Below are 24,156 nucleotides of genomic sequence, written 5' to 3' on the forward strand. Positions count from 1 at the left end.
TCTCTCTCTCTTTTTCTCTCTCTCTTTTTCTCTCTTTCTTTTTCTCTCTTTCTCTCTCTCTTTCTTTTCTCTCTTTCTCTCTCTCTTTCTCTCTCTCTCTCTTTTCTCTCTTTCTCTCTCTCTTTCTCTCTCTCTTTCTCTCTCTCTTCTCTCTCTCTTTCTCTCTCTCTTTCTCTCTCTCTCTCTGTCTCTCTCTTTCTCTTTCTCTCTCTCTTTTCTCTCTCTCTTCTTTTCTCTCTCTTTCTCTCTCTCTCTTCTTTTTCTCTCTCTTTCTTTTCTCTCTCTCTTCTGTCTCTCTCTCTTTTTCTCTCTTCTTTTTCTCTCTCTCTGTCTCTCTCTCTTTTTCTCTCTTTTTCTCTCTCTCTTTCTTTTTTTCTCTCTCTTTCTCTCTCACTTTCTTTTTCTCTCTCTTCTCTCTCTCTCTTTTTCTCTCTTTTTCTCTCTCTCTTTCTTTTTTCTCTCTCTTTCTCTCTCACTTTCTTTTTCTCTCTCTTTCTCTCTCTCTCTTTTTCTCTTTCTTTCTCTCTCTCTTTCTCTCTCTCTCTTTCTCTCTCTCTCTTTCTTTCTTCTCTCTCTTTCTTTCTCTCTCTCTCTTTCTCTCCCTCTCTTTCTTTCTCTCTCTCTCTTTCTCTCTCTCTCTTTCTCTCCCTCTCTTTCTTTCTCTCTCTCTCTTTTTCTCTCTCTTTCTCTCTCTTTCTCTCTTTCTCTCTCTTTCTCTCTTTCTTCTCTCTTTCTCTCTTCTTTCTCTCTTTCTTTCTCTCTTTCTCTCTCTCTCTCTTTCTTTCTCTCTTTCTTTTCTCTCTTTCTCTCTTCTTTCTCTCTTTTTCTCCTCTTTCTCTCTCTTTCTTTCTTTCTTCTCTCTCTCTTTCTTTTTCTCTCTTCTCTCTCTCTCTTTCTCTTTCTTTTTCTCTCTTTCTCTCTCTTTCTTTCTCTCTCTCTCTCTCTTTCTCTCTCTTTTCTCTCTCTCTCTCTCTCTTTTTTCTCTCTTTCTCTCTCTTTCTTTCTCTCTTTTTCTCTCTTTCTCTTTTTCTCTCTCTTTTTCTCTCTCTTTCTTTTTCTCTCTCTTTTTCTCTCTCTCTTTCTTTTTCTCTCTCTCTCTTTTTCTCTCTTTCTTTTTCTCTCTTTCTCTCTCTTTTTTCTCTCTCTTTCTCTCTCTTTCTCTTTCTTTCTCTCTCTCTTCTCTTTCTCTCTCTCTTTTTCTCTCTCTCTCTTTTTTCTCTCTTTTTTCTCTCTCTCTCTTTTCTCTCTCTTTTTCTCTCTTTCTCTCTCTTTCTCTTTTTCTCTCTTCTCTTTTTCTCTCTCTTTTTCTCTCTCTTTCTTTTTCTCTCTCTCTTTTTCTCTCTCTCTCTTTCTTTTTCTCTCTCTCTCTTTCTTTTTCTCTCTTTCTCTCTCTTTCTTTCTCTCTTTTTCTCTTTCTTTCTCTCTCTTTCTCTCTTTCTTTTTCTCTTTCTCTTTCTCTCTCTCTCTTTCTCTCTCTCTCTTTTCTTTCTTTCTCTTTCTTTCTTTTTCTTTCTCTTTCTTTCTTCCTCTTTCTTTTTCTTTCTTTCTTTCCTTCTTTCTTTCGTTCTTTCCTTCTTTCTTTTTCATCTACCAAAGTTGCTTTTTTTCCATTTGGAAGTCAGGAATGCTACATATACAGGACAAAATAATAGGAGCCACATAGCTATGCACTTCAGCACTTTAAGCTTGGCACAACTTCTCAGCTGCAGATTTTTGTTGTTCTGGGAAGGAGAGAATAGCAGAAAAAGCTGTTATCAGTCGGCAGCCATCTGGGTCGGCAGCCATTAGGGACGTTAAAAATAACAACGTTAAAAATAACAACGTTAAAAATAACAAAAAAAATTTCTTCAAATACATTAACAGCAAAAGGAAGATCAGGGAAAACGTGGGTCCGCTGGAGGACGGGATGGGCACCTTGGTTACAAATAACACAGAAAAAGCAGAGTTGCTCAATGCCTTCTTTGCTTCGGTGTTTACCAAGGGCAGCCCTTTAGAGCCCCAGGCCCTAGAGGCAAGAGAAGAAGCTGGTGGAGAGGAAGACTTGCCCTGGGTAGAGGAAGATTGGGTCAGAGAGCACCTAAGGAACCTCGATACCCACAAATCCATGGGCCCTGATGGGATGCACCCCAGAGTGCTGCGGGAGCTGGCAGATGCCATAGCTAAGCCGCTCTCCATCATCTTTGAAAGATCCTGGAGAACGGGGGAGGTGCCGGAAGACTGGAAGAAGGCCAATGTCACGCCAGTCTTCAAAAAAGGCAAGAAGGAGGACCCAGGCAACTACAGGCCAGTGAGCCTCACCTCCGTCCCCGGAAAAGTGATGGAACGGCTCATACTGGCTGTTGTCTCCAGGCACATGGAGGACAAGAAGGTGCTCAAGAGTAGTCAGCATGGATTCACCAAGGGAAAATCTTGCCTGACTAACCTGATAGCCTTCTATGATGAAATGACCGGCTGGATAGACGAGGGGAGAGCGGTGGATGTCGTCTATCTCGACTTCACCAAGGCTTTTGACACCGTCCCTCACAACATCCTCCTGGGCAAGCTCCGGAAGTGTGGGATAGATGAGTGGACAGTGAGATGGATTAGGAACTGGCTGGATGGCAGGGCCCAGAGAGTGGTGATCAGCGGTGCAGAGTCTAGTTGGAGGCCTGTGGCTAGTGGGGTCCCCCAGGGGTCAGTCCTTGGTCCAGTCCTGTTCAATTTATTCATCAATGACCTGGATGAAGGCACAGAGTGCTCCCTCAGCAAGTTTGCTGATGATACCAAACTGGGAGGAGTAGCCGATACCCCAGAGGGCTGTGCTGCCATCCAGAGGGACCTGGACAGACTGGACAACTGGGCGGTGAAAAACCTCATGCAATTCAACAAGGCCAAGTGCAAGGTCCTGCACCTGGGGAGGAATAACCCCAGACACCAGTACAGGCTGGGAACCGACCTTCTGGAGAGCAGCTCTGCAGAGAAAGACCTGGGTGTCATGGTGGACGACAAGTTGACCATGAGGCAGCAGTGTGCCCTCGTGGCCAAGAAGGCCAATGGGATCCTGGGCTGCATTAAGAAGAGCGTCTCTAGCAGGTCGAGGGAGGTGATCCTGCCCCTCTACTCAGCCCTGGTGAGGCCGCATCTGGAGTACTGTGTCCAGTTCTGGGCTCCACAGTACAAGAGGGATGTGGAGCTGCTGGAGAGAGTCCAGCGGAGGGCTACAAGGATGATCAGGGGCCTGGAACATCTGCCCTATGAGGAGAGGCTGAGGGAGCTGGGCCTGTTCAGCCTGGAGAAGAGAAGGCTGAGAGGGGATCTAATCAGTGTATATAAATACCTCAAGGGAGGGAGTGCAGAGGACGGGGATGGCCTCTTTTCAGTGGTGGCCACTGATAGGACTAGAGGAAATGGCCGGAAACTGAAACATCAAAAATTCCATAGGAACTTAAGGAAAAATTTCTTAACAGTGAGGGTGACAGAGCACTGGAACAGGCTGCCCAGAGAGGTTGTGGAGTCTCCTTCTCTGGAGATCTTCAAAACCCGCTTGGATGCAGTCCTGTGCCACGTGCTCTAGGTGTCCCTGCGTATGCAGGGGGGTTGGACTAGATGATCTCTAGAGGTCCCTTCCAACCCTAAGCATTCTATGATTCTATGATTCTATCTCCAGGGTTGGAGATGGAAGAGTCTTGCAAAGTTTTTGCCTAGGTCATTTCCTCGTCTTGAACAAGGCCAATGCAAATTTATTCCCTAGAGGGAAAAAAAAAACACCTCTTGCATGGATGAATTCATCCTGTGGAGGAAGAAATCACATCCTTGCTGAATTGATTCAAAGTTACCTCCTACTGCCACCTTAGTAGAGGAGGCAGACCTCTCAATCCTCAGGTACTTTGGACCTTGCTCCAAAACACCTTTCTGGAGAAGCATCCGAGTTTCAGAGGAACCTCCAGGAATGCTCACACAAGCACTTTCGAGCCTTCTGGATCCTTTCCAGCTCTCTGGGGAAGGGCCGGCAGGGAACAAGCCTCCCCAGCCAGCAGCAGTCTTTGACATTTACCCTAATGTCAGCTGCATCAGCGCGCATCCACTTCCCTCCTTCCACCAGAGCGGGAAAATCCCCTTTCTCCCAGGGGTCACTTCAGTTTACCCGCTGCGGCCCCCCCGCCGCCCCCGCCACCCAAAACAGGAGCTACCGAACGACGCCAAAACTCTGCCTGCCCGCGTGGTGCCCGTCCGCCCGCCCGGCGCGCGCGGCCCTAACGGCCGCAAACGGGCAGCGGCGGCGCCTCCCGGGCGGAGCGGGAGGGCCGGCAGCGCGGCAGGGGCGGGGCCTGGGGCGCCGCGGCGAAGATGGCGGAGCGCAGCGCCTGCCCGCAGGAGGCGCGGTGGCTGCAGGCGGCGCAGGCCTTCGTCCGCCGCGCGCTGCGCGCCCGCGGGTCGCCCGCCGAGGCCCCCGAGGCGCCCGTGCTGCGCTGCCTGCGCGCCGCGGGCCGCGGCGACCTGCCGCTCGCCTACAGGTGACGCCGGCGCGGAGCGGGGCGCGGGCGCATGCGCGGCGCGGACGGCGGGAAGCGCGGTCCCGCCACGGCCCCACGGACGCGGCCGCGCGCGCTCGCTTCGTAGCTGTATTTCGGATTTGTGCAGGCTGCAGCTTATAATGCTAAAACAGCGTGGTTTGTTTGTTTGTTTATTTATTTATATATATGTATGTTCAGGGCAGTTCACAGAGAAGCGTTAAAGGAAGTCGATACTTCCCTTGTATGAGGCGGGCAGGCTGTTTGCTTGCCAGGATGGTCTTCCTGCCATCAACCTCCGTAACACCAGGCAAGCAACCAGTCGTTCTCTGCATGCGATAGCCAGGATTCAGTGCACTGCTGCACTTTTTGTGTGTCCCAAGAAGCAGCCAGCATGTGTGATGGGAATGAGAGCAGTCCTGTGTCTTGCGTGTAGATACTAGCATTATTCCCAATGGTACCCTGTGTCTAATATCCCTTTGGATAGAGCAGTTTGCCTCTGTCCTTTTCAGCTGATCCCTTTCCTGTTTGAGTTCTTACTCAATATGCAACATGAGTATCCGCATATGTTTGTCTTTTCTGATTAGTTAGTTACACAAATAGTATTTGTAAGTGTACTTGAGTCAGGCCTGTCATTTATCTAGGCAGGATTCTGGCTTTGAACCTTTGATAACTGTCTAGTGAAGTGAAACTCCTCAAATTCATCTTACTTAAATTTGATTATTTCCCACTGTTGAGCAAGTGAGTATTATCAGTATTTCACAATCTAAAATTGTCAGCTAACCTCACTGGAAACAAGTACTGAAATTACTAGCTGGAGACTAGTTTGTGTTAGCTCTGTCAGTGTTGATGGTTAGAATGGAATTTTGTTAATTCTCTAGCGTAGACAGCTAAGATGTAAACAGTGGGCCTGCATGTTACCACAGTCATACAAACATGGAAAAGGCTTAGAGTCCAGGGAGGATACTGTCTTCTCTCCAGTTCAGTCAGTTTAAGTATCAAAGAAGATGCTTAAACTGACTGAACTGGGGAGAAGACATCTGCTATGCTTAAACTGGAAACAGTTGGTCTCCTTGGTCAGTGTAAGCATCTACTATGCTTAAACTGGAAACAGCTTCATCTGTAATTGATATTTAATGTTAAACCTCACCCCCCCCCCCCCAAAAAAAAAAAAAAAAAGAACAAGAAAGCAGGCTTAAATTTTCAGAAGATTGGCATGGCTGTGATCCTGGGAGTGAAGACACAGCCTAAGATTGCTAGCTTGATAGCACTGCATGGCACCTAATGATGAAGAGTCTGTTTACCAGCAATTACCAGCGTCCTTGCTGACAGGTAGACTGCCCTGAGCTGGCATTTTCTCATGTTCTCTCACATTCAAGTTAAAAATGCCTGAACTGATAAACGGTTCTCACTCCCATCTACCCTCACACATATATGAAAACATGCTTTCTTTGTCGAACCTCAGTTACTTTGTTTTCCTCAAGTATTCTGTGTGCCTAACCAGGAGACTTTAGTACAGAGGAGTGTCTGTTTTCAGAGATAGTGCTCAAGCAGAACAGATACGCAGACAGAGCTGTGAGAGATCCTTAACAAATGCGAGCAAGTGGGTCACTTCTTGCTGTGTGGTGTCATCATGCCAATGGCTAAGGTGCCTCTGGCTTAGCCAGGCTCTGGGCCACTGCAGTGATCACTGTAATCTTCAAACTCTGGGTTTCTCCTGCATCATTCTATGTTTTTTTTTTTTTTTTTTTTTTCTTACAGTTTCGTATCTGTCTCTGACTTACATCGTCAACAGAGCACACCATGTTGCAGCCACCTGACCTGGAGCACAAGAGAATTTAAGGAATGGGCTCATCAAGGACCAGGTGCTTTACCCATGCAGAGCTCTTTGCCACGGGCTTATCTGATCTTGGTTGGCTACTTAACAGATGGAAGGCAAGAGGACAAAGAGAAGTTGGTAGATGGTTGCCTGTATGTGAAAGACGATACTGGGATAATCCCCTGTGAGGTACATTTTCAATCCAATGGATTATGTGTTTATTTCCGCTTCTGGGGACTGTAGTTAAGGAGAGAACACATTTGTGATGCAGGTGAGAAAACAGCAAGTTCACCTTTAAGGGAGAGGACAGACTATGTCAAATTAGTCTTTGCTAGGACTGCAAATATCAAATGTGCTTGATTGGGAGAAAAAGAGGTAGAGAAGCCTGATGTCGAGTTCTGCTGAATTCTCAACAGTGTGAGGTGGCCTGGGAGACCTGGAGAGGACAGCAATATCCTCTGCTGAATTTCAACCAGTAGATGAGAAATAACTGTGGGCATTGAGTAACACAATCATGAGATATTTTCAGGAAATAAACAACTTGAGGTGACAGTTGTATTAGATTGAAAGCCTTCATAAAGTCATAGTAGGAGACCATGGATCGCAGAAAGATGATGGAAGGGTGATGAGATTGTGTTTACCAAAAAGATGAAGATTAGGTGCAAGTGTGTCAATTACATAGGAATGAGTGTCAAACTGAAAGCAGAGCAAAGAAGGCAGGTGAGAAGATGAGAAAAATAGTCTGGAAGTAAATAAGCCCCGTGATGAATTAAGTCTCAACTTGCTGGGAGGGAGAGAAAGACTGGAACCCAAGAAATCCCAGCCCTGAAACTCGCCAAATCTGTTGCAGATTTGCATCTGGAAGCACAGAATTTCTTTCAAAGTAGAGGAGGGAGCAGAAAACAGTGTTGTCATACAGTGATGAATCCTAGCAGTAGAACAAGAACTCACAATATGTGTGAAAGATTAACTCTGGATGTGCATGGCAGACTAACTTTGTAGGTAATGCTAGATTAATGCTGTAGGTAGAAGTGAGAAAATGTACTATAGCTCATCTCAGGTTATGGTACCCTTTATTTTTTGTTTTAGATCCTACATTTTGAGCTTGAGTGGCTGGAATCGCTGTTGCTCTTCCCAAGTTGGGCTTACATTCCACAAACTGACCAGCGTGCAGGCGGGTATTTGGAAATCCTAGGGGATCCAATACCGGTAAATGTCCTCCCAAAGAAAGTGCTAGGCACCATTCCTGTCATCTACCCAGCAGCAGCTGAGCCCCTGCTTGCCTCCAGGTAAGTGCATAGTTCGTGTAACTGCATCACAGTTCTCGTGCTGTCATTCTGCAGGCTTTCTTGGCAGCATCATGAGGAACAGTTGGCTTAGGAAGAGCCAAATTATGTTTCTGCCACAGGTGGAAGTTAAGGGGTGAGTGGTGGGGATAAGTTAGACAGTAAAGCCACTTTTCAGTAACCAGCTGCATTTTTCAGGAGTTTTTTGGAAGTTTTATTGTGTATTGTAACATAATAATTTATAGGATCTTTTCTAATATATTTTGGTAATTTAGAAAAGATGAAAGCATTTGAACTGAAGTTCACTATTTTAATTTTTTGAATCTACAGCAAATCCAAAGTATTATTGAGAAATAATCCTAGATTCTAATATGGAGTTAGTATAAACCACTGATCAAATTCTAATTGGATCACTAAGGTGAACACCTTGATAGAGTAACTTGTCTTTAATGCAGATAATATTTAGAATATGTCAAAGTGTAGTCAGTGGAATTGCACATCATAATCAAGTTCATAATTTCAGGTTGTGCTAGATCAAATATCTTCTCAAGCAAAGAGGTCTTAAATGTAAGTTGATAACACTAAAAGGTCACCAGACTGCTTTAGCCTCTTTTGTTTTAATTGGGTTTATCTGCTTTTGAGAAACTTGCTTCAAGCATAAATATTTGGCTTTGCTCAACAAAATTCTCTCAACAGGGTAATTATTTTCTTATAGTGTTTGCCGTTAGGTTCTTGTTAAACTAAAGCTCATCTGCTTGTCCACGTTAATTTTAATTACTCTGTTATAGCAGTGTGTCTGTATAGCAGAGTTTAGTGAAATCTTTTTTTTTCTTTTTTTTTGCATAATAAATGTTTGCGTCATTATCTAGACCCTGATTTTTGTTTGTAGGTTTGTTTACGATAGTGAAAATAGAACTTCTTGCTGCTTAGTGGCCATATATGTTCCACTGAAGGGATGGATGTGCACCATCTGCACAGTCAGATTGCTAAATAGACATGACCTGGTGGTACTGAGTTTTGGTTGCAGCACCTCTCTGTGCAGTCACTTCTGTCCACTAACTGTACCTACATTGTAGTAAGCCTCCTGTAAATGCTTTTCTAAAATGATAGACCAGAGGTTGCATATAAACCTTTCCCTGTGTAGTGGGAGAAACCTTTTTCAGGATGTGGAAAACAGATAGTTGTTAAAGAGCTTGTTCACTGAGTAGTTGCTTCAGCTCTCTTGATTCTGCAGTTAGAGAAGAATTTTGTACCTTATAAAAAAACAAAGCTTAGAGACTCTCTGCTTACTTGAGAGGAAATGCTAGCCATGGTAAAACTCACTGGGCAGTGCTTAGAAACAAGAGTTAATGACAGATTCTTAAGAAGGGAGTTTTGTAGATCTGTCAGGCAAAAATAGACTTCAAGTAGAACTGTTTTCCTGTGGACAAGTCTGCATGATTTAGACTCTGCTTCAAAGCTTCTAGCTGCACTTGACCTTGATTCTGCTCTGTATTGCAGTATCTCAAAATCCATGTTGTACATTGAAGCAGATTTCAGGGGAGTAACTTAGACAGGTTAGCAATATCAAAGTCTTCTTGTTTGCCTGTTTGTTAAAGAGTTATCCTAAATGCGGAACAGTAATGCTATTGTTTTGAAAACTGTGGTATTCTTATTCAGTGTATGATACTTTACCTTATGTTAAGGTTTTTATCACTGAAGCACAAGTTCCTTGGCTGTGCCTTTCCACCTAGCCACATTTGACACCTGGGAAAAATTAGGTAATAGAGCATGTTTCCTGGCACCTTTTCTCTGCCCCACTTTTGGGGCTGAACTACTTTGACCATCTAAATATATTGTGGTCTCTATCCTATTAGCAGAGCAAACTCTAAGCACAAACATGAGCTGTTTTTTCTTTTTTATCTCGGCCTGTGATCAGCTGGCACATACAACTGAACCTTTAGCCACACTGTGACAGGTTGCTAACAGCTTTAGCCTATGCTGAAAGCAGGGCAGACTTGAGAGGCATGATAGAGAGCCCCTCACCGTGGTTAGGCAGTAGCTTCCTGGCATGTCAGAAGAGTGTTATGGTAGGTTAGGAGATCAGTGTGCTCTGTTTGCTGTCAGTTCCAGGAAACACAAAAGCATTCCTGCCCTCTTTGCCTTCGTATAAAAGTATGAGGAAACGCTGCACTTGTGTGTAACCCCAGTATATGTTTATTCAGAATCATGTAGCTTTGCACATGAGTGTATGCCCATTTATAGTGACCTCTGTAACAGCTTTAACGGTTTGAAGCACCACAACTAACTGTGTGATAAATAGAATCAAAGTTGGCATGTTTAGGTCTTGTTGCTCTCCTTTGGTGCTCTTTTTGTGTGTGTGATGTGTCTAGCTTCCTTGAGCATTACTTGCTATATTGCATATAAAAATAAACTAGTGGAAATTAAATCCTTACAATCTTTTCTCTGATAAATGTTTTACGTAATTGAAAATTGAATTGTACAATAGAAAGTATCCACTTAAAATATCCATTTTAAATGCAGTGATTGCAGCCGTTTGCGGATTATAGATTTGCAGATGTGTTATTAAGATATGTATCTGGTTGGTTGAGATCATCCTTTAATGACTTGGCTGATAACATCTTTAATGATGTTCCTGGTACTTGTGTGTGTTGAGGTTTTGTTATCTCTTTAGAAAAGTCTTAATGTTACATAGTTGTTTTTGTCTGAGAAACAAGAATATCTTTTTGTTTAGAATAAGTGCAGTGATTATATTTAAGTGGGAGTTGTGTCAAATAGAAATGATGAAAAAATGTTTTCCTTCCCTCTCCTTTCCGCACCCCACCTCTCCTCTACCCTGCTTCTGCTTTAAGTTTTGCTGTTCTTTAACCATATGCCAGCACCATTGTTGCTTTCAGGCCACCTTTGTTTCTTGGTTTAGAGCTGCCACGGTGTCACACTGCATGGATCTACAATATCGAGTTCTGTTTTCTGCTGAAGAATTGCTTGTGACTTGCTGTGCTTCCTTTTGACCTATAATTAGCTTTTCATTTGTGCTAAAGCTTTTCAGAATCTGGCCACTGTCTTGGAACACATTAATCTGTTCAACTCGATCTTTCTGTCTTAAAATGTTAAAATATTTTTTACGTGTCTAGAGAATTTTATAATATATAAAAATAAAGGTAGTGGTTTTGTAGTCAAGTCCTGTTTTGAAACCATCGTACTTTTGTTACTTTGTTGGATCCTTTATTTCTAGAACATGCATGTTTCATATTAGCATACTTTGCTTCTGACATACTCTTGAGTTCTTTAATCTCTGATTTTGTTGCCTCCTCAATTTCCCTCTAGGATTCCGTGTAAGAAGAGATCAAAGCTGAGTGTGGCAGGTGAGCTGGCCAAACTCAGCCCCCTCCTTTGCATTCACCACAAGACCTTTTTCTTTCTCTTTCTGAAGTGCTTTGTTTCAGCTGTTGGGGTTCCTGTGCTGGTCCAGGTAAGTTTTTGGAACTTTGCCCACAAATTTACCAGCTATGTCTGTGTAGATTCTGGTTAATTCATTCATTAAGGCTTGCCCTTGGCTTCCATTTTGCTTTATTGATTTCTTTACCATTGACACTACCTTTTAAAATCCATATGGCTTACAACAGTCTTTGTGCTAAGTCTAGTGCTATGCCATGCAGAAATACAGACCTCCTCCCTCCTGCAGTCACAGGACCCCGGAAGAGCTTGCAGATTTCCCACTTATGGTAGAGCGTGATGCAGTTGTCATGGCATAAAAGATTTTGGGGTGGGTTATCAGGGCCCGAGGGAAAAACTTCTTGAATGCTGGAGATTCTCATGTTGTTTCTGGTTTCTCTGTTCCAGAAACGCAACCAGCTGGCATGGCACCATGTCCTTCAGCTGGACCACAGGTACATAATAACAGGCCTGAGTGTGTCCAGTCTGAAGAAATCTGGGCAAAGGGTGTTTGTCACTGGTGTCTCTTCGTGCCTCCTGCCCTACTGTGCCGAGCAGGTGAAGGAGCAGCCCCTGGACAGTGCTTGGCAAGGAGAAGCCCCTCAGTCTGCTTCTCCTGAGGCCTCTGTCCAGTTCAGTGACTCCTCAGAGCTGGGGTTTGAAGAGGAAAGGCCAGGATCTACCAAAGAGTCCAAGATCATCTCATACGTGGTAAGAATTTGTAACGTTAGCCTTTATTCACTCGTGCTATTGGGACTTCAAGATCTCCTGATCTGCAAGGTCTCCTTTGCCTCACAGATAGACTTCCCTATCACTGAGGCCATTGAGTCTGTTATATTCTAGGACTCTGTACACTTTCTTAACTCTGCTCTTTGGTAACTGATTATTAGTAGCTTAACTGCTTGCTTTCTGTTTAGGGGACTGTCACCAAAATACTCAACGCCCAAGCTGGTCTCTTTGAATTAGATAACAAAGTCTGCTTGTGCCTTGCTTACCAGCAGTTGTTGAACTCTGCACATGGACTCCGACCAGGAGCGTGTGTGAAGGTAAAGTTTGAGTCTGATAAGAAATCAAGCTTTCAGAGAATAAGATACAGGCCCTGGGGATGGCTCCTGAGTATTTGAAACGTATTTATCAGGAATGCTAAATCTTTGTTAGCAAATGCCTAGCACAAAATCGGGAATCTGATTGGGCTTGGCCCATAGGAAGTTGAAATGATACTTACAGGATTCCTCCCTAAGGAACCTTTCCAGTGTCATCTTTCAAGGCCCATTGGGCTTATCATTAATCCAGTGGGGAACTGAAGCATTTGGTGTGGGGTGATAGTTTTGGAGAACGGGCAACCATCTTCTCTCTCTTAAGTTATATGTCTATGTTTCTTAGCTCGTCGATGTCCACCTCCTACAGAAACCTCTGGTGTCCTTCCACTCCATTGTACTTGGTGCTTGCCTGAACAGCACTGTTGTGCTGAAAAGTTTTTCAAGGCTCAGCACGTTTTACCAGCCAACTGTGTCTTCAGGAAATATCTACTTACAGCTGCTCTTCCGCTATAATCTTGGCATAGCACTCTACCTCTGGTTGGTGAGCCTCCTGGAGACATTTGTGGAGAGGTGAGGACAGTCCTTGTGAAGTCAGGCTGCAAGGAAACTTATTTTGTCGCCTATCTGGGCACCTCTGGACCAGATGTTCACGACGTTATTATGCTTGAACAGTACCACCAATGGCAGCAGTAATTGCTTCTGGCTTACTAGCATAAGCTTAACATGCATCTAGATTTCCCATTCTCTGGAAGTCCAGTCATTTGTACCTTGCAATTGCTCTTATCAGGAAATCCTGTGTGTTTTTTCAAGAGCATATGCAGTAAGCCTGCTGTTCTCTGGAAGCTGCAGCTTCCCAGAACATGTGCACACCTATTTCTGCCTGAGAACTTTTGTCTTAAAATATCTTAGCCCTGTAGGGATGTGAATGTGCACCTTCCAACCTGGTTTGCCTGGCAAATCAAGGTGGCCACTATGGCTGGAGATGGAAACAAGCAGATGACAGCCAGAACAGAGACCTGTAGGTATTGACTCTTGTGAGGGGCCAGGTCTGAGCAGGGCTCTGCATGTTGCCTTGAGATGTTCCCCATATTGTCAGTAGTGTGAGTGTCTGAAGAGCTCGCTCTCCCTGACAGCTGCACTATAGTTTGTTTGAACTACAGCTCTAGATCTGGGTTTGTGTCTAGGTTCTGTTAGTGAAAATATTTGTGTGTTCTGGTTGATCACTGTAACCACTGTCTCACAGCTGTAAAGCAAACAGGTAAACATTTAATCTCAGGCAGTTAGTAGCATTTTAAAGAATGCACTAGCTTCTTGTGTTCTCTTGGCATCATGAAGTTTTTACTACATTCTATAATAAAACAGCTTCAGTTCTGCCTCTGGAATGAGTGCTTTTTCACTTTCTGTGCAATTGCCAGGTCTTTCTGTTGCTTCAAAATCATTCCAGTGAATTAGTTACTGTGCCTTATTATTTGACTTCACCTTCTATAAGTAAGCTTTTGACTGCCAATGTTGCCACTTCCAGGCATGCAAGAAGAGTGAGGTAGACTTTGGAAAGGAACCCAATATAAGGAAAATATGAATGAGAGCAAATTGTGTGTATTTTATTCTGCCTTCTGATTTTCCTACTATGCAGGAAAGTCAAGTTTGCCTAACAGGAGTAATCGTATCAAGCTAAGCCAAAATGCAGGGAGGTCTGTTTGTGTGACTTAGAGGGAGATTAGAGAAAGAGAGTATCTTTGAGTGGGTTCTTTTGTACACTTGTGTTTTGGGGTTTTTCCAGTCTCTCCATTTCTGTGTATCTTTCTATTGCTTGTCCGGTTGCCTGACATAAATTGACATCACCCTTAAATCACTTTTTTTTTTTTTTTTTAATAATTTCATGTTCTGTTCCTGTATCCTGTATCTGCTTGTAACAAACTGAAAGAATCTCTGAATTATGGCAGCAGGGGAGGGGGGAACTAAAAAGTGAGGACTGCTAATGCCTCTAACTTTTTTTTTTATTTTTTTTCCCCAGGTTTTCCTGTTTCTTCGGACGCCGGCGGCTGTTGCGTAGCTCTGTGCACCAAGACCGTGGAGCTGCTGAGAAGTTTCTTGTCCCTTTACTGCAAGGAATGGTATCGGGCAGAGAAGAAACGAGAGACATTTACAATGAAATGCTAGCAAAAAGACACCAGTGTCCGCTGCAGCAGGTGGGACAGCTGATCTGCTGGCTGCAAGCTGTTTCCTGTTTGTTTGAGGGGAAGAAAATCAGTTTGTTTGTTCTTGTTCCCTTCCTTCCCACACTTAGTATGAGACTTTGGACCCCCCATACCAGGCCCCATCTCTGTATGAACTGTGTTGCATGGCAAAACAGAAGAGCTGGGACAACTTTTGTCCATCCCAGCTGCTACCTTCCTCAGAGGTGCAGCACATGGGCACCCAGGAGTTGAATCGCAGACTGGCCTGGTCCTACTGCACGTTCTCAGCAGAAAGTTTTCAGCCTCAAGTGGTAAGTGCCTTGTTGTCTTTATTGTCTGTGCCCTGAGAGCTCTCTGCTGTCCGCATCCCTTCTGGTCTGTGTGCTCTCTGATGTCCTATCTGGTACATGCCCATTTCTCTTAGAGGTTGACACTGCTTTTCTTACCTGTGGGGTGTTGAACGTGGGCTGATTTGGGGCTGCCGTTATGTACTCTTTGATTTACGGCCTTCAAAGCTGGGAGTCGTTTGATGCTCTTTGCAGCTTCCTTTCTGTTGCAGATTTTACTGGGTGTGCTGAGAATTTTCTCCAGGAGCAGCTCCCTCTACCTGCAGGACAACAGCAGCACACTTCCCTGTGTGATATCCCATAAAGATGGGAGCCCCTTTGCCAATACCGCTCTCATAGGTATGTTCAGCTAAGCTAAACTTGGCACGCTGGAGTTTTGTTGTTTTGCTCTCCTGGTCCAAAACAAAGAAGAGGAGATCTGGTACAGAGATGCTGAACTGCCACTGCCTGGCCTTGTGGCTTTAAAATGAGGAAACCAAGTTTACTCTTTGTATGCTTTCTTCTTATTAGCTCGTCTCTTTTCTCTGTTGTGCTTGCAGGTGCTCTCTTGCAAGTGGAAACCTACCAGCTTGTAGTGGAGAGATTCCTTCGGAGTGATTTCCCCTCCTGGAAAGAGCTGGAAAATCTAGAGCACGTGAGGGAGAAGAAAAACAAGTGAGTGCCTTTATTCATTGCCTAGGTAAAATCACTCCACAATTCCACAGTTATTTAGGTCTATAGTTAAGTGCTTACCAGCACAGTATTTCAGTACGAAAGCAACTCCTTAGCTGCTCACAGGACAGGAGATCTGTATCAGCAATAAGTCTGTCTTCTCTGTTTTGTTCAAAGCAGCTGGCAGATGCCTCTTTCTGAATACCCGCTGGGCAGTCACAGCTGCTTGGTTTTCAAGGCTACGTGTCAGCAGCAGGGAGTGTTACTGCTGCTACTTCTCGTTTCAGTGTCTATGTGCAGTTCTACTTTGAGGATGCACTAGTTCTCCAAGCTCCTGAAGTACAAATCCAGGATGGTCCCAGTAGCAAAACCAGCTCCTCTCTGAGGAAAAGGGATGATAGTGGTTCAGCATTGGAGATGGAAATTCCAGAGGCAAAAGTGTTGAAATTGGAGAATGCCAAGCCGGATATGGAGAGAAATGAGAGCTGTCAGAGTGACCAGAGCAGCACGGGGAAAACCAGCTGCATCTCTCGTCTGTTCTTGGTTACCCAGAAGGAAGGTCTTATGTTACGCAATTATCAACTGTGTGGAGAAGAAAATGCAGAAGGGCAGGAGCTGCAGCGCAGTTTCCAAGCCACAGTGCTGTGGTTGGGCAGACCTCAACTCTGGAGCCCTCCCAGGAAAACTGCGACTCTTCCGGAGCTGGAGGAGACCAACTGTCGAGGGGAAGAGGACATGGCACAGCAAGAAGTGAGGCCACAGGGGTGACTGGGGGTGTGGAGGGATAGATAGGGGTGTAAGCTGGCTCCTGAAGGAGCCTGTCTGATAATTAAGGACCCAGATTTATAATCAATGGGAGGATGTTTTTTGCCTTGGGTACAGATGTATGTTTATGCAGGTAACTTCCTTCCTGCCACCCCAAGGGAGTTCTGTCTGCCTCTGTCAATTTGCTGTAAATGCGTCTGCCTTCCCCTGATGGAGCTAACCTCACTTCTTGCACAAGACATCCTCTGCTGGGTTTGCTGTTTTTGTTGGGGCCTTTTTCGTTTGTTTGTTTCCTACCTTTTTGCTAACATCTCCGTTGATCTTTTCTCACCTTCTCTCTCTCTCTCTTTCAGGCACTACTGCTCTTCATGGGGAAGTCACTGCGATGGTTTCCGTTTCTGCACTTGGACGGGCTGTATCGCCTCGTTGTCCCTCACTGCTCGGTAAGGGAAAGGCTGTCTTGCCTGATGCAAAATTCTTGCATCTGGGAGATGAGGAGTCGCAGAAGCGACAAAGCTCTTCTGAGGCTTGGAGTTCACCCTCACCTTGCCAAGGATCTGCTTCAGTTCTGTGCTTAGTTAAAATCCTCAAAGCTCTGAGTTCAGTGTGTGAGGATTTTTTCAATCTATTTATCCATTTTAACCATTGTTCCACAGTGGCCCTCTTTTTCTCTAGAACTTTCATCTCCTTTGCCTAAATGATTTTCTCCTTTGCCTTACTCGTTCCCTGTTTTCCTAGGACTTGGAAGTGTTTGACAAGCTGTGTCAGCCACCAGCACAGTTTCCACCTGTGCCAACCAGATTCCTGAATAGATCGTGCTGCCCCACATGCCTGCCTGTGCCAGATACCTGGCACTTGCAGCACGAGACGTGGATCTCCTGTCTGACTGAGCACCAGGTATGCAGTGTCCTGTTGCTCTGAGTTTTCATGGGTGACTTGTAGATCTCTCCAGAACTAGCTCAAAAACTAGATAAGAGAATGCTGTGAGGAGGAGACCATTCTGCTGTAAGCTCCAGCAGATGCCATCAGTGGGCTTGACGTTTTCCTGCCTTGGAATTGATTTGGGGAGGCATCAGTTGTTTGGTGTAAAATAATTTGGAGGAAGCATCAGTTGTCTGGTATAAAATAGTTCTAAGCATTTTGAACTTGTTATCGTTGAGGCTGGCGGGACGTAATTATAGACTCAAAATGACTGCAGTTTATCTCCTTCGCTTCTAGCTGGCACGGGGGTCACTGCTGGCAGGCGTGGAGCAGAGAATTTCCTCCATTCCAGAGATACTTAGGAACAGGTACATTAGATCATCTCAGCTTTAGAGAGTGGAGGAGGTGCCACATTAAACCAGGGGTGAATTTTCTATTCTGGGAATATTGTTTGACTGGGGTCATTTGGGACTACCTGCACACACGAAGATCTCCAGTTTCGGAAAACAGAGAGATTGGGGATGGCAAGACTGTAATAACAAGATAATATTTGAGCTACTAATAGCATGTACTAAGTACCCAAGTCCAGTCAAGATGAAAGCAGGAGCAGCCATCAAAATGAGGCTGTTTATTTATTTATTTTAACACAACTTGCTCAAACAAGTACTGGGTTTAGAATCTTTTCTTAACAAAGCATGTTTAATCTGGGGTGATATGCCTACACACCAAAATCTGCACTGGTCCTTCACAGTAAAATGAGTTCTCCTGTGTTTGGCTGCTTCATTTTATCATGGGAAATGAATAGGAATTAGGCAGAAAGGAAAGCTATGATATTGGCCTGCTTTTCTTCATCACTGAGCCTGCAGATGCAAAAGGCAAGATGAAGCGACCTCCCTGAGCAGGGCAGGATGCAACAAGCTGCGCCGAGTGCAATATTTCAGGTACTCAAGGGCAGATTCCCTTACAGGCAGCGATGTGGACCGTATCACGATGAGACTGTCACAGCTTCATGCTGTATTTCTGGGGGAAGCCGTGTTGTTGCACCCCTAAGCTATAGTGTTGTGATGGGCACATGGTCTGTTTCAGCCTTTACTCTCACCTGTTGTTTCAGGGCTTCCTGTGGAGAAGTAGGTGGGTTCTGTTGGCCTGTGATTGGAGAAATGTGCCTATAGCTTGCTGTAGGGCCAGGCATGGGCATCCAGCCCTGGGGAAGTCGGGTTCATCTGTGTTCCCCCTGTCCTTCGTATCTGCAGTCTGGGCCATATTTCTCTCTGTCTTCAGGCAAGACAAAGCCCCTTGATTCTCTTCTGCTCTCAGATTCACAGGTTCCCTTGTTTCTTTCCCTGGTGAAATAGCAGAGAGGACCCTGTGTGCCTCTCCCAAGAATGAGAAGCCATCTATGTCTCCGAGTCTCCTACAGCAGAAAGGTGAGGATGTGACAGCCCATGCCGGGTAACACAGGTAACAGTTCTTGCATCTTTCCGTTCTAGGAAGCCAATGTACTTGGCTAACTGTGCTTGTATACCTGAGAGTAGGTGGAAGTATGGCAGGATTCTGTATCCCATCGCACACCACAGGGCTGGGAAACTCTTTGCTCTCTCTGTGTGTACTGGAGCAGTGATGGCCCCTCTATCATGGGAGGGAAAATACCTCTAGCAGAGCCAGGTCAGGGTGGACTAGCCTGCTGGCTGTGTGTGTGAGCTCATGGGGGTTGTGGTTTTGTGTCCCCTCAGGGAGTCTGCTGGCCAGTGATCACAGTGTGAAGCTCAGCATCTCTGTTGCCCGTGGCTCCCCTCTTGTATTGGATGTTTACGTTGCTGCCACCTACTTGCAGCATCTCTGGGGTCTGCTGCCTGGGGCCAAGGTCCTTTTCCAGAACTTGGAATGCAAAGTGTCAAGGTACTCCTCTTTTGACCCAGGCCCCAGCTCTGACCTCCCTTGCTGTCTCTTAATCTCGCCTCTCCCAAGAATCTGCCACTCTTCTCTCCCTTGTCCTTAGCTTTCTGTCTCTTCAGCCCTTAGTATAAATGATTTTCCTACAACATTAAGGATTGTTACAGGAAAATACCACACCAGCTATCCCAATAAGACTAGATAGCTTGGTTTCTACAAGCTTTTCTTTTTTTGACATTTACCCTTCTCATATTGCAGATTCAAGAATGTTTATTGCACGTACATTGCCTCCAGCTGTATAAGCATCATGTCTTTGCCAACTTCTCACTTACCTCTTCCTTCCAGGTGAGTCTAGGGTCTGTCCCCACCTTTCACTGTCCCAACTGTTGCAAATTTGTCACATTCTTATCTCTTCTAGTCTTGCAGAAGAAGCCTCATCGCCTAATTTAGTGTTTCTGTCCAACTTGCAACTTTACCTACAAAATGTGCCCCAGGCTCGGATTTTATGCCACTTGTCCTGTGTACTGACTCTGTCCCTGCAATGGGTTTGCTCGCTTTGCAACAGCATCTTCAAAGAGGTACTCAAGCTGCCAGAGGGGTAGTCTGGGAGGAGCTGTGCAGATTTTCTGCTCAGACACATCCTGTGTTATCATTCAGAAGAAACAGTTCCTTTCCCAATTCTACCACCTCTTTTTCTAGTGTGTGAAAAGGACTTGCATAATAGTTTGTCATTTTGGTCCCTTTCCATTAGTATTATGCAGCTAGTATTGGGCAAGGCTGCAGCCAGAGCTGGAGGGAAGGGGAGGGTTTTCAGGAGAGAATCCTGCTGTGTTAGTGATCTGCTTTCTCTACATTCACTGTTATTGGGTTTTGCTGCTGTTTCTCTCCCCATACAAACTTCCTAAGATGCTCATTGGAAATAAATCCTTAATCCATTGCATCCTTCTTTAGGAGGCTTAAAAGAAGCATTGGCCTTTGCCTTTTCTCTCACATACCCTCCCATACACAGCTGTAGCTTTACTCTTCCTTCAGGGGAAGTGCACCCGGCACAATCCACCCTGCCCATCGCACGTAGGAGTGAGACAAGCCAGTGCACGGTAAGCGCTGGAGAGCTTGGAAGTGGGAAGAGGTGGGAAGATGACAGCATTTAAGGGCGGGAAAGGAAGGCAGGCCAAAGACGGGCCACGGTCAGAATAGCAAAGGTAGATGTTGAAGTTCACATCTTCCCAGGTGTGAACAAACCTTCTCTCTCTGCTTAGATCCATTCTCTCATGAAAGAGCAGGGTCTTGTCCTTCTGACCTCCTTCCCCTTTTTCCTTGGCTCGTCCTGTCTGTAGGGTGCTGGTGGAGGATGGCACGGGTGAAGCGCTGGTGCTGTGTAGGAACCAGCACGTAGCAGCAGTGCTGGGTCTGGGCCTCCTTGAGTGGGAGGCCCTGCAGAACTGTGTGCAGAGCAGAGGCAGAGTGTCCATCCAGCACGGGGAAGCTACTGGGACGGGGGTGAGTAGCTTGTTGTGGCAGTGACTTACAGGATGCTGGCCCTGAGCCTTGGTTGGGCTGGGTTTTCCCCCTGCTTTGCTACAGGCATTCCTGTGGTATTCTGCTTCTCTCCACAAATTCACTGGCAGTGATCCATCTCCTTCCTCAGTGTTTAGAGGAAACTGAGGATCATATTGCCTGCTACCTAAGGAGCCTGTGCAGGAGTCCTCTCATCTGTCGCCCTATGCTCCTGGATTTCAGCCTAGACAGGAAGCCCTCCAAGATCCTGCAGCCTGGTAAGCATTGTGGCTTGTGTACTGCTCAGCTTGGGAAGGAGTTGCCCTCACTCTCTATGAAACAAGAACTTTGGAGGATTTCTGTGGTATTATGAATTCTGAGTAGCTCTAAGAGGTCTTAGCAGAGTGGGAATCTTCACTGTGATCCCAGAACTTAGAGTCTTGAAGAGTTTTGAATTCACAGATGCTGGTGCCAGAGCTCATGCTGCCACAGCTGCACAAAGGATGTCTCTGTGTGAAGGAGACAATCTCCTCAAGCTGCTTGTGCTGACCCTACTGCTTTGGTTCAGATCTAGACACTGCAGGGGTTGAATTGTTATGCTCACCAGAAGATGCTTTGCTGTTGAGATAGCATCTTTTGGAGATCATCATTTTTGGAGATCAGTCTGTAAGGCCATGGTGCTGCTGGTGGGAAAGATTACATGGCCCAGTGCATCAGCTACCTGAACAGCACAGTTCAGTGATTCATGCTATTAAAAAAAAAAAAAAAAAAGTCTGTTTTCTCCAAGTCGGAAACGTTGTGGCCAAATGCATTAATCTGCTTTCGTATTGCATTCATGAATCTTCCTGTCCTCTGTGGTTTAGCAGATGCCAGGCAGCTGTTGCAAGGCCTTCCCTTTCCTGCCATCAGTAACTTTCACAGCGCTAGAGGGGACCAGGAACCCTGTGCAGAGCTGTTACAGCTTTTCTCCTTTTACTTCTAGCTCCACTGCAGCTGAGGAATTTTCGGTGTGGTGAAGTGGAGTTTGTGTCACAAGTACCACCTCGACCAAGCTTGCTGTGCCTGAATGTGGAAGAAGTAGAACAAAAAGCCCTGTGCTGTCTGAACAGTGAGAGGATTAGGAGGTTCCCTAACTGCTGCTGAGTGTGAGATGCTGCTTAGCTCCTCTGCCACTAAGAAGAAATAGGGAGAGTATTAATAATGTGGAGAAACCTGAGGTTGGGAGAGTTTTATTTTTCTCCTTCACATTGAAGAGAACAAGGGCTTGTGAGCACTGGGTCAAGGTACCCAGGAGGCTGCTGTGACTTGTGGAATTCCTGGGTGGTCGTTCTGGACCACTGCCACCAGGGCTATGTTTTAGGGGAGAAATGTTGAGTATCTCCCACATGGTAACCATTGCTTGGGGTCTACAGCACACAGTGTGCATATATTGTGTCTACTTATTTACAAAATATTTACATATTTTGTGTAAATAAAGCTATTGCAAATACTCATTTATATTAAAACAAATATTGTATTATTTAATGTTCCCTTGTATGTATGGGGAGCTGAAGCAGAATGTGCATCTCTGATTTATGAGCCTGAGACAGATATTTTGCAGATCACTCACTATCTTCATGGGAAACTGCATAGTTTCCTCAGGGGAAATTCTGCTTAACTCAAGTGGAACAATTAGGACAGTGATTTTTTTTTTCTTAATTAAAGCATTTCCTTCCTCAAAAAGAGAGGGGAAGTGAATAAATCACTGTTTGGGCACTAAATCACGGTGCTAAATCACTGTATAATGGGTTTATTTTACAGCCTAAGCAGTGGTCTAAACGTTACTTAAGGGTGTTAGGAAGGTAGAGATCTATGATGTAAATTCAGACCTGTTAAAATCTCCTCCAGCTCTTATGGAGCAGGGGACAATGACTGCAATGGCATCTGCTATTATTTGCAGCAGCATGGCAGACTAGAGCAGATGCAGCATGTGGAAGATCACCATCTGAAGAGCTTCTACCCCTGTCTACTTTAAGTAATGACTAAGTTGTTCTGCTCTTGCTTTTGGGGAAAAAAAAATACCCAGGTGCTTCATCTTATGCTTTAGGCCAGTAACTTCCACAGACAATTACTTCCCTGCGTCATTCTGCATAGAATGTTGATAGTGCCTTCTAGTTTGGATTTTATTTGTTCAGTATTTTACACACACACACACACACACACACACACACACACACACACACACACAGGCACACTTAGTTTGAGCCTAATATCAAAGCTGATAAGTGTATTGAGCATCCATAAAGTGTCTTCCTTCTCAAGGTTTGTTGGCTGCTTCTAGAAGGATGAGTGGCACAAGACCTTAAAGCCACTCCTTCCTAAAGGAGGTTGCAAAGCCACTTCAAAGCAAAGGTGTGCATAAGTTTTGCTAGCTTTATTCTTTTTTGCACACTCAAATCTCATGTGGGTCTATAGGCTGAGCCCACCAGGCCTGGTGCTGTTTGAATGGCACATAATGCCCTAAAGCCAATAATGGTATAGGGCCATATTGTCTTTGGCATGCCATTTTTAACCCCACTGCCCATGAGACTCTATAGACCTTCTCTTCATCCAAACTGTAAGGACTCAGAATTGTCTCAAATGAATCTGGAGGCCAACAGGCCTAGTACTGGCTCAAAGGTAAGTGTTATCCCAGAAGGAATCTGGATATAGCACTACAGTTCCTTTGGCATGCCCTTTCTAGCCCCTGTTTCCATGATCCTCTAGCCTTTCATCCTCTCTTATCCCTAACCTAACCCAAACCATAGTTTTTAGCCAGGTCATTTCAGGTCATTCCAGAGGCTGAGGCTATGAGGGCTAGCCTGGCTAAAACAGACACTTGTCCTAGAATTGTTCTGGGTATAGCACTACATTTCCTTTGACATGCCCTTTCTGCAGCATGAGATGCGATTAGGAGGAAACCTCTTGTCCTGCCTGGATATGATCCTGTGCAAGGTGTTCTAGATGACCCTGCTTGAGCAGGCAGAACGGACTGTAGGATCTCAAGGTCCCTTCCACCCTCAACTATTCTGTGATTCTTATGGATAAGGCTTAAGGGACAGACCATTTGGGGTGACATTGTTGTGGCTGTTTGCTACAGATCACATGATCAGGAGGAAGTACATTCATTTTCATTATCTGGCGGTGGTGGTGGTGGTGGTGGGTTTGTTTGTTTGTTTGTTTGTTTTCTTTTGAGCTCCAGAAGTTCTGGATGCTGGTAATTTTAAAATGACTCTTTGTGATTAAAATGACTCTTTGTGATTAAAATGCTTGCCACGTTAACTTGTCCTTCATGCTTATTTGCTCCACATGTGGCATGTTTTACATATTGAAAGGACACAATGATGCAACAACTATTTGGGAAATCAATATTCAGTAAAATTTCAGTCAAAAGTAGTATCAAGAAGTAAACTTCCAAGGTGGATTTTTTTTGCACAAGACTGAAAGATCATTTTTCAGCCTGTGTGTGAAATTTGTGCTTGATGCTGCATGGGACAGTGAGTGATTCTGAATGGAAATTCTAACAAAATGGCAGGTTCATTTTGGCAGTACCAGTTCATTTGTCACTGAAGCAGCCTTACAAATGTAGCTTTGGAGTTGTCCTTAAAGAATGAAATTGCTATGGTTATTATTGACGAGAAACTTCTTTTGATGGTAGTCTAATTTAGTACATCTCTTCATCTCAAAAAATATATATATATTTAGAACTGTGTCCTATGAATAGTCAAGTTAACAGGCAAGAAATACCTTTTAAGGTTACAAAAGGAATCTGATAAAAAAGGACTTTCTCAAGGCCCCTTCTAAAAAAGACATACTT

At 44.8% G+C, this 24,156-nt stretch overlaps 1 protein-coding gene across 1 annotated transcript; it reads left to right on the top strand.

The window, feature by feature from the left end:
- The first annotated feature begins 4,326 nt into the window (after positions 1 to 4,326).
- Positions 4,327 to 21,638, top strand: CTC1 (CST telomere replication complex component 1). The gene is made up of 23 exons (XM_088531349.1): positions 4,327 to 4,493; positions 6,252 to 6,498; positions 7,399 to 7,598; positions 10,923 to 11,067; positions 11,439 to 11,741; positions 11,948 to 12,076; positions 12,414 to 12,640; positions 14,085 to 14,259; positions 14,358 to 14,558; positions 14,807 to 14,933; positions 15,134 to 15,248; positions 15,533 to 15,995; positions 16,364 to 16,453; positions 16,749 to 16,907; positions 17,229 to 17,299; positions 18,249 to 18,358; positions 18,665 to 18,830; positions 19,083 to 19,169; positions 19,243 to 19,402; positions 19,857 to 19,921; positions 20,162 to 20,324; positions 20,473 to 20,599; positions 21,304 to 21,638. Exons 1-23 carry the CDS (start codon positions 4,327 to 4,329, stop codon positions 21,462 to 21,464), a joined length of 3,858 nt encoding a protein of 1,285 aa, XP_088387475.1. The 3' UTR covers positions 21,465 to 21,638.
- Positions 21,639 to 24,156: the final 2,518 nt, after the last annotated feature.

Source organism: Tinamus guttatus, unplaced genomic scaffold (genome assembly GCF_059628265.1).
Source record: "Tinamus guttatus ecotype Peru unplaced genomic scaffold, ASM5962826v1 Tinamus_guttatus_pri_ptg000408l, whole genome shotgun sequence".
NCBI lineage: Eukaryota > Metazoa > Chordata > Aves > Tinamiformes > Tinamidae > Tinamus > Tinamus guttatus.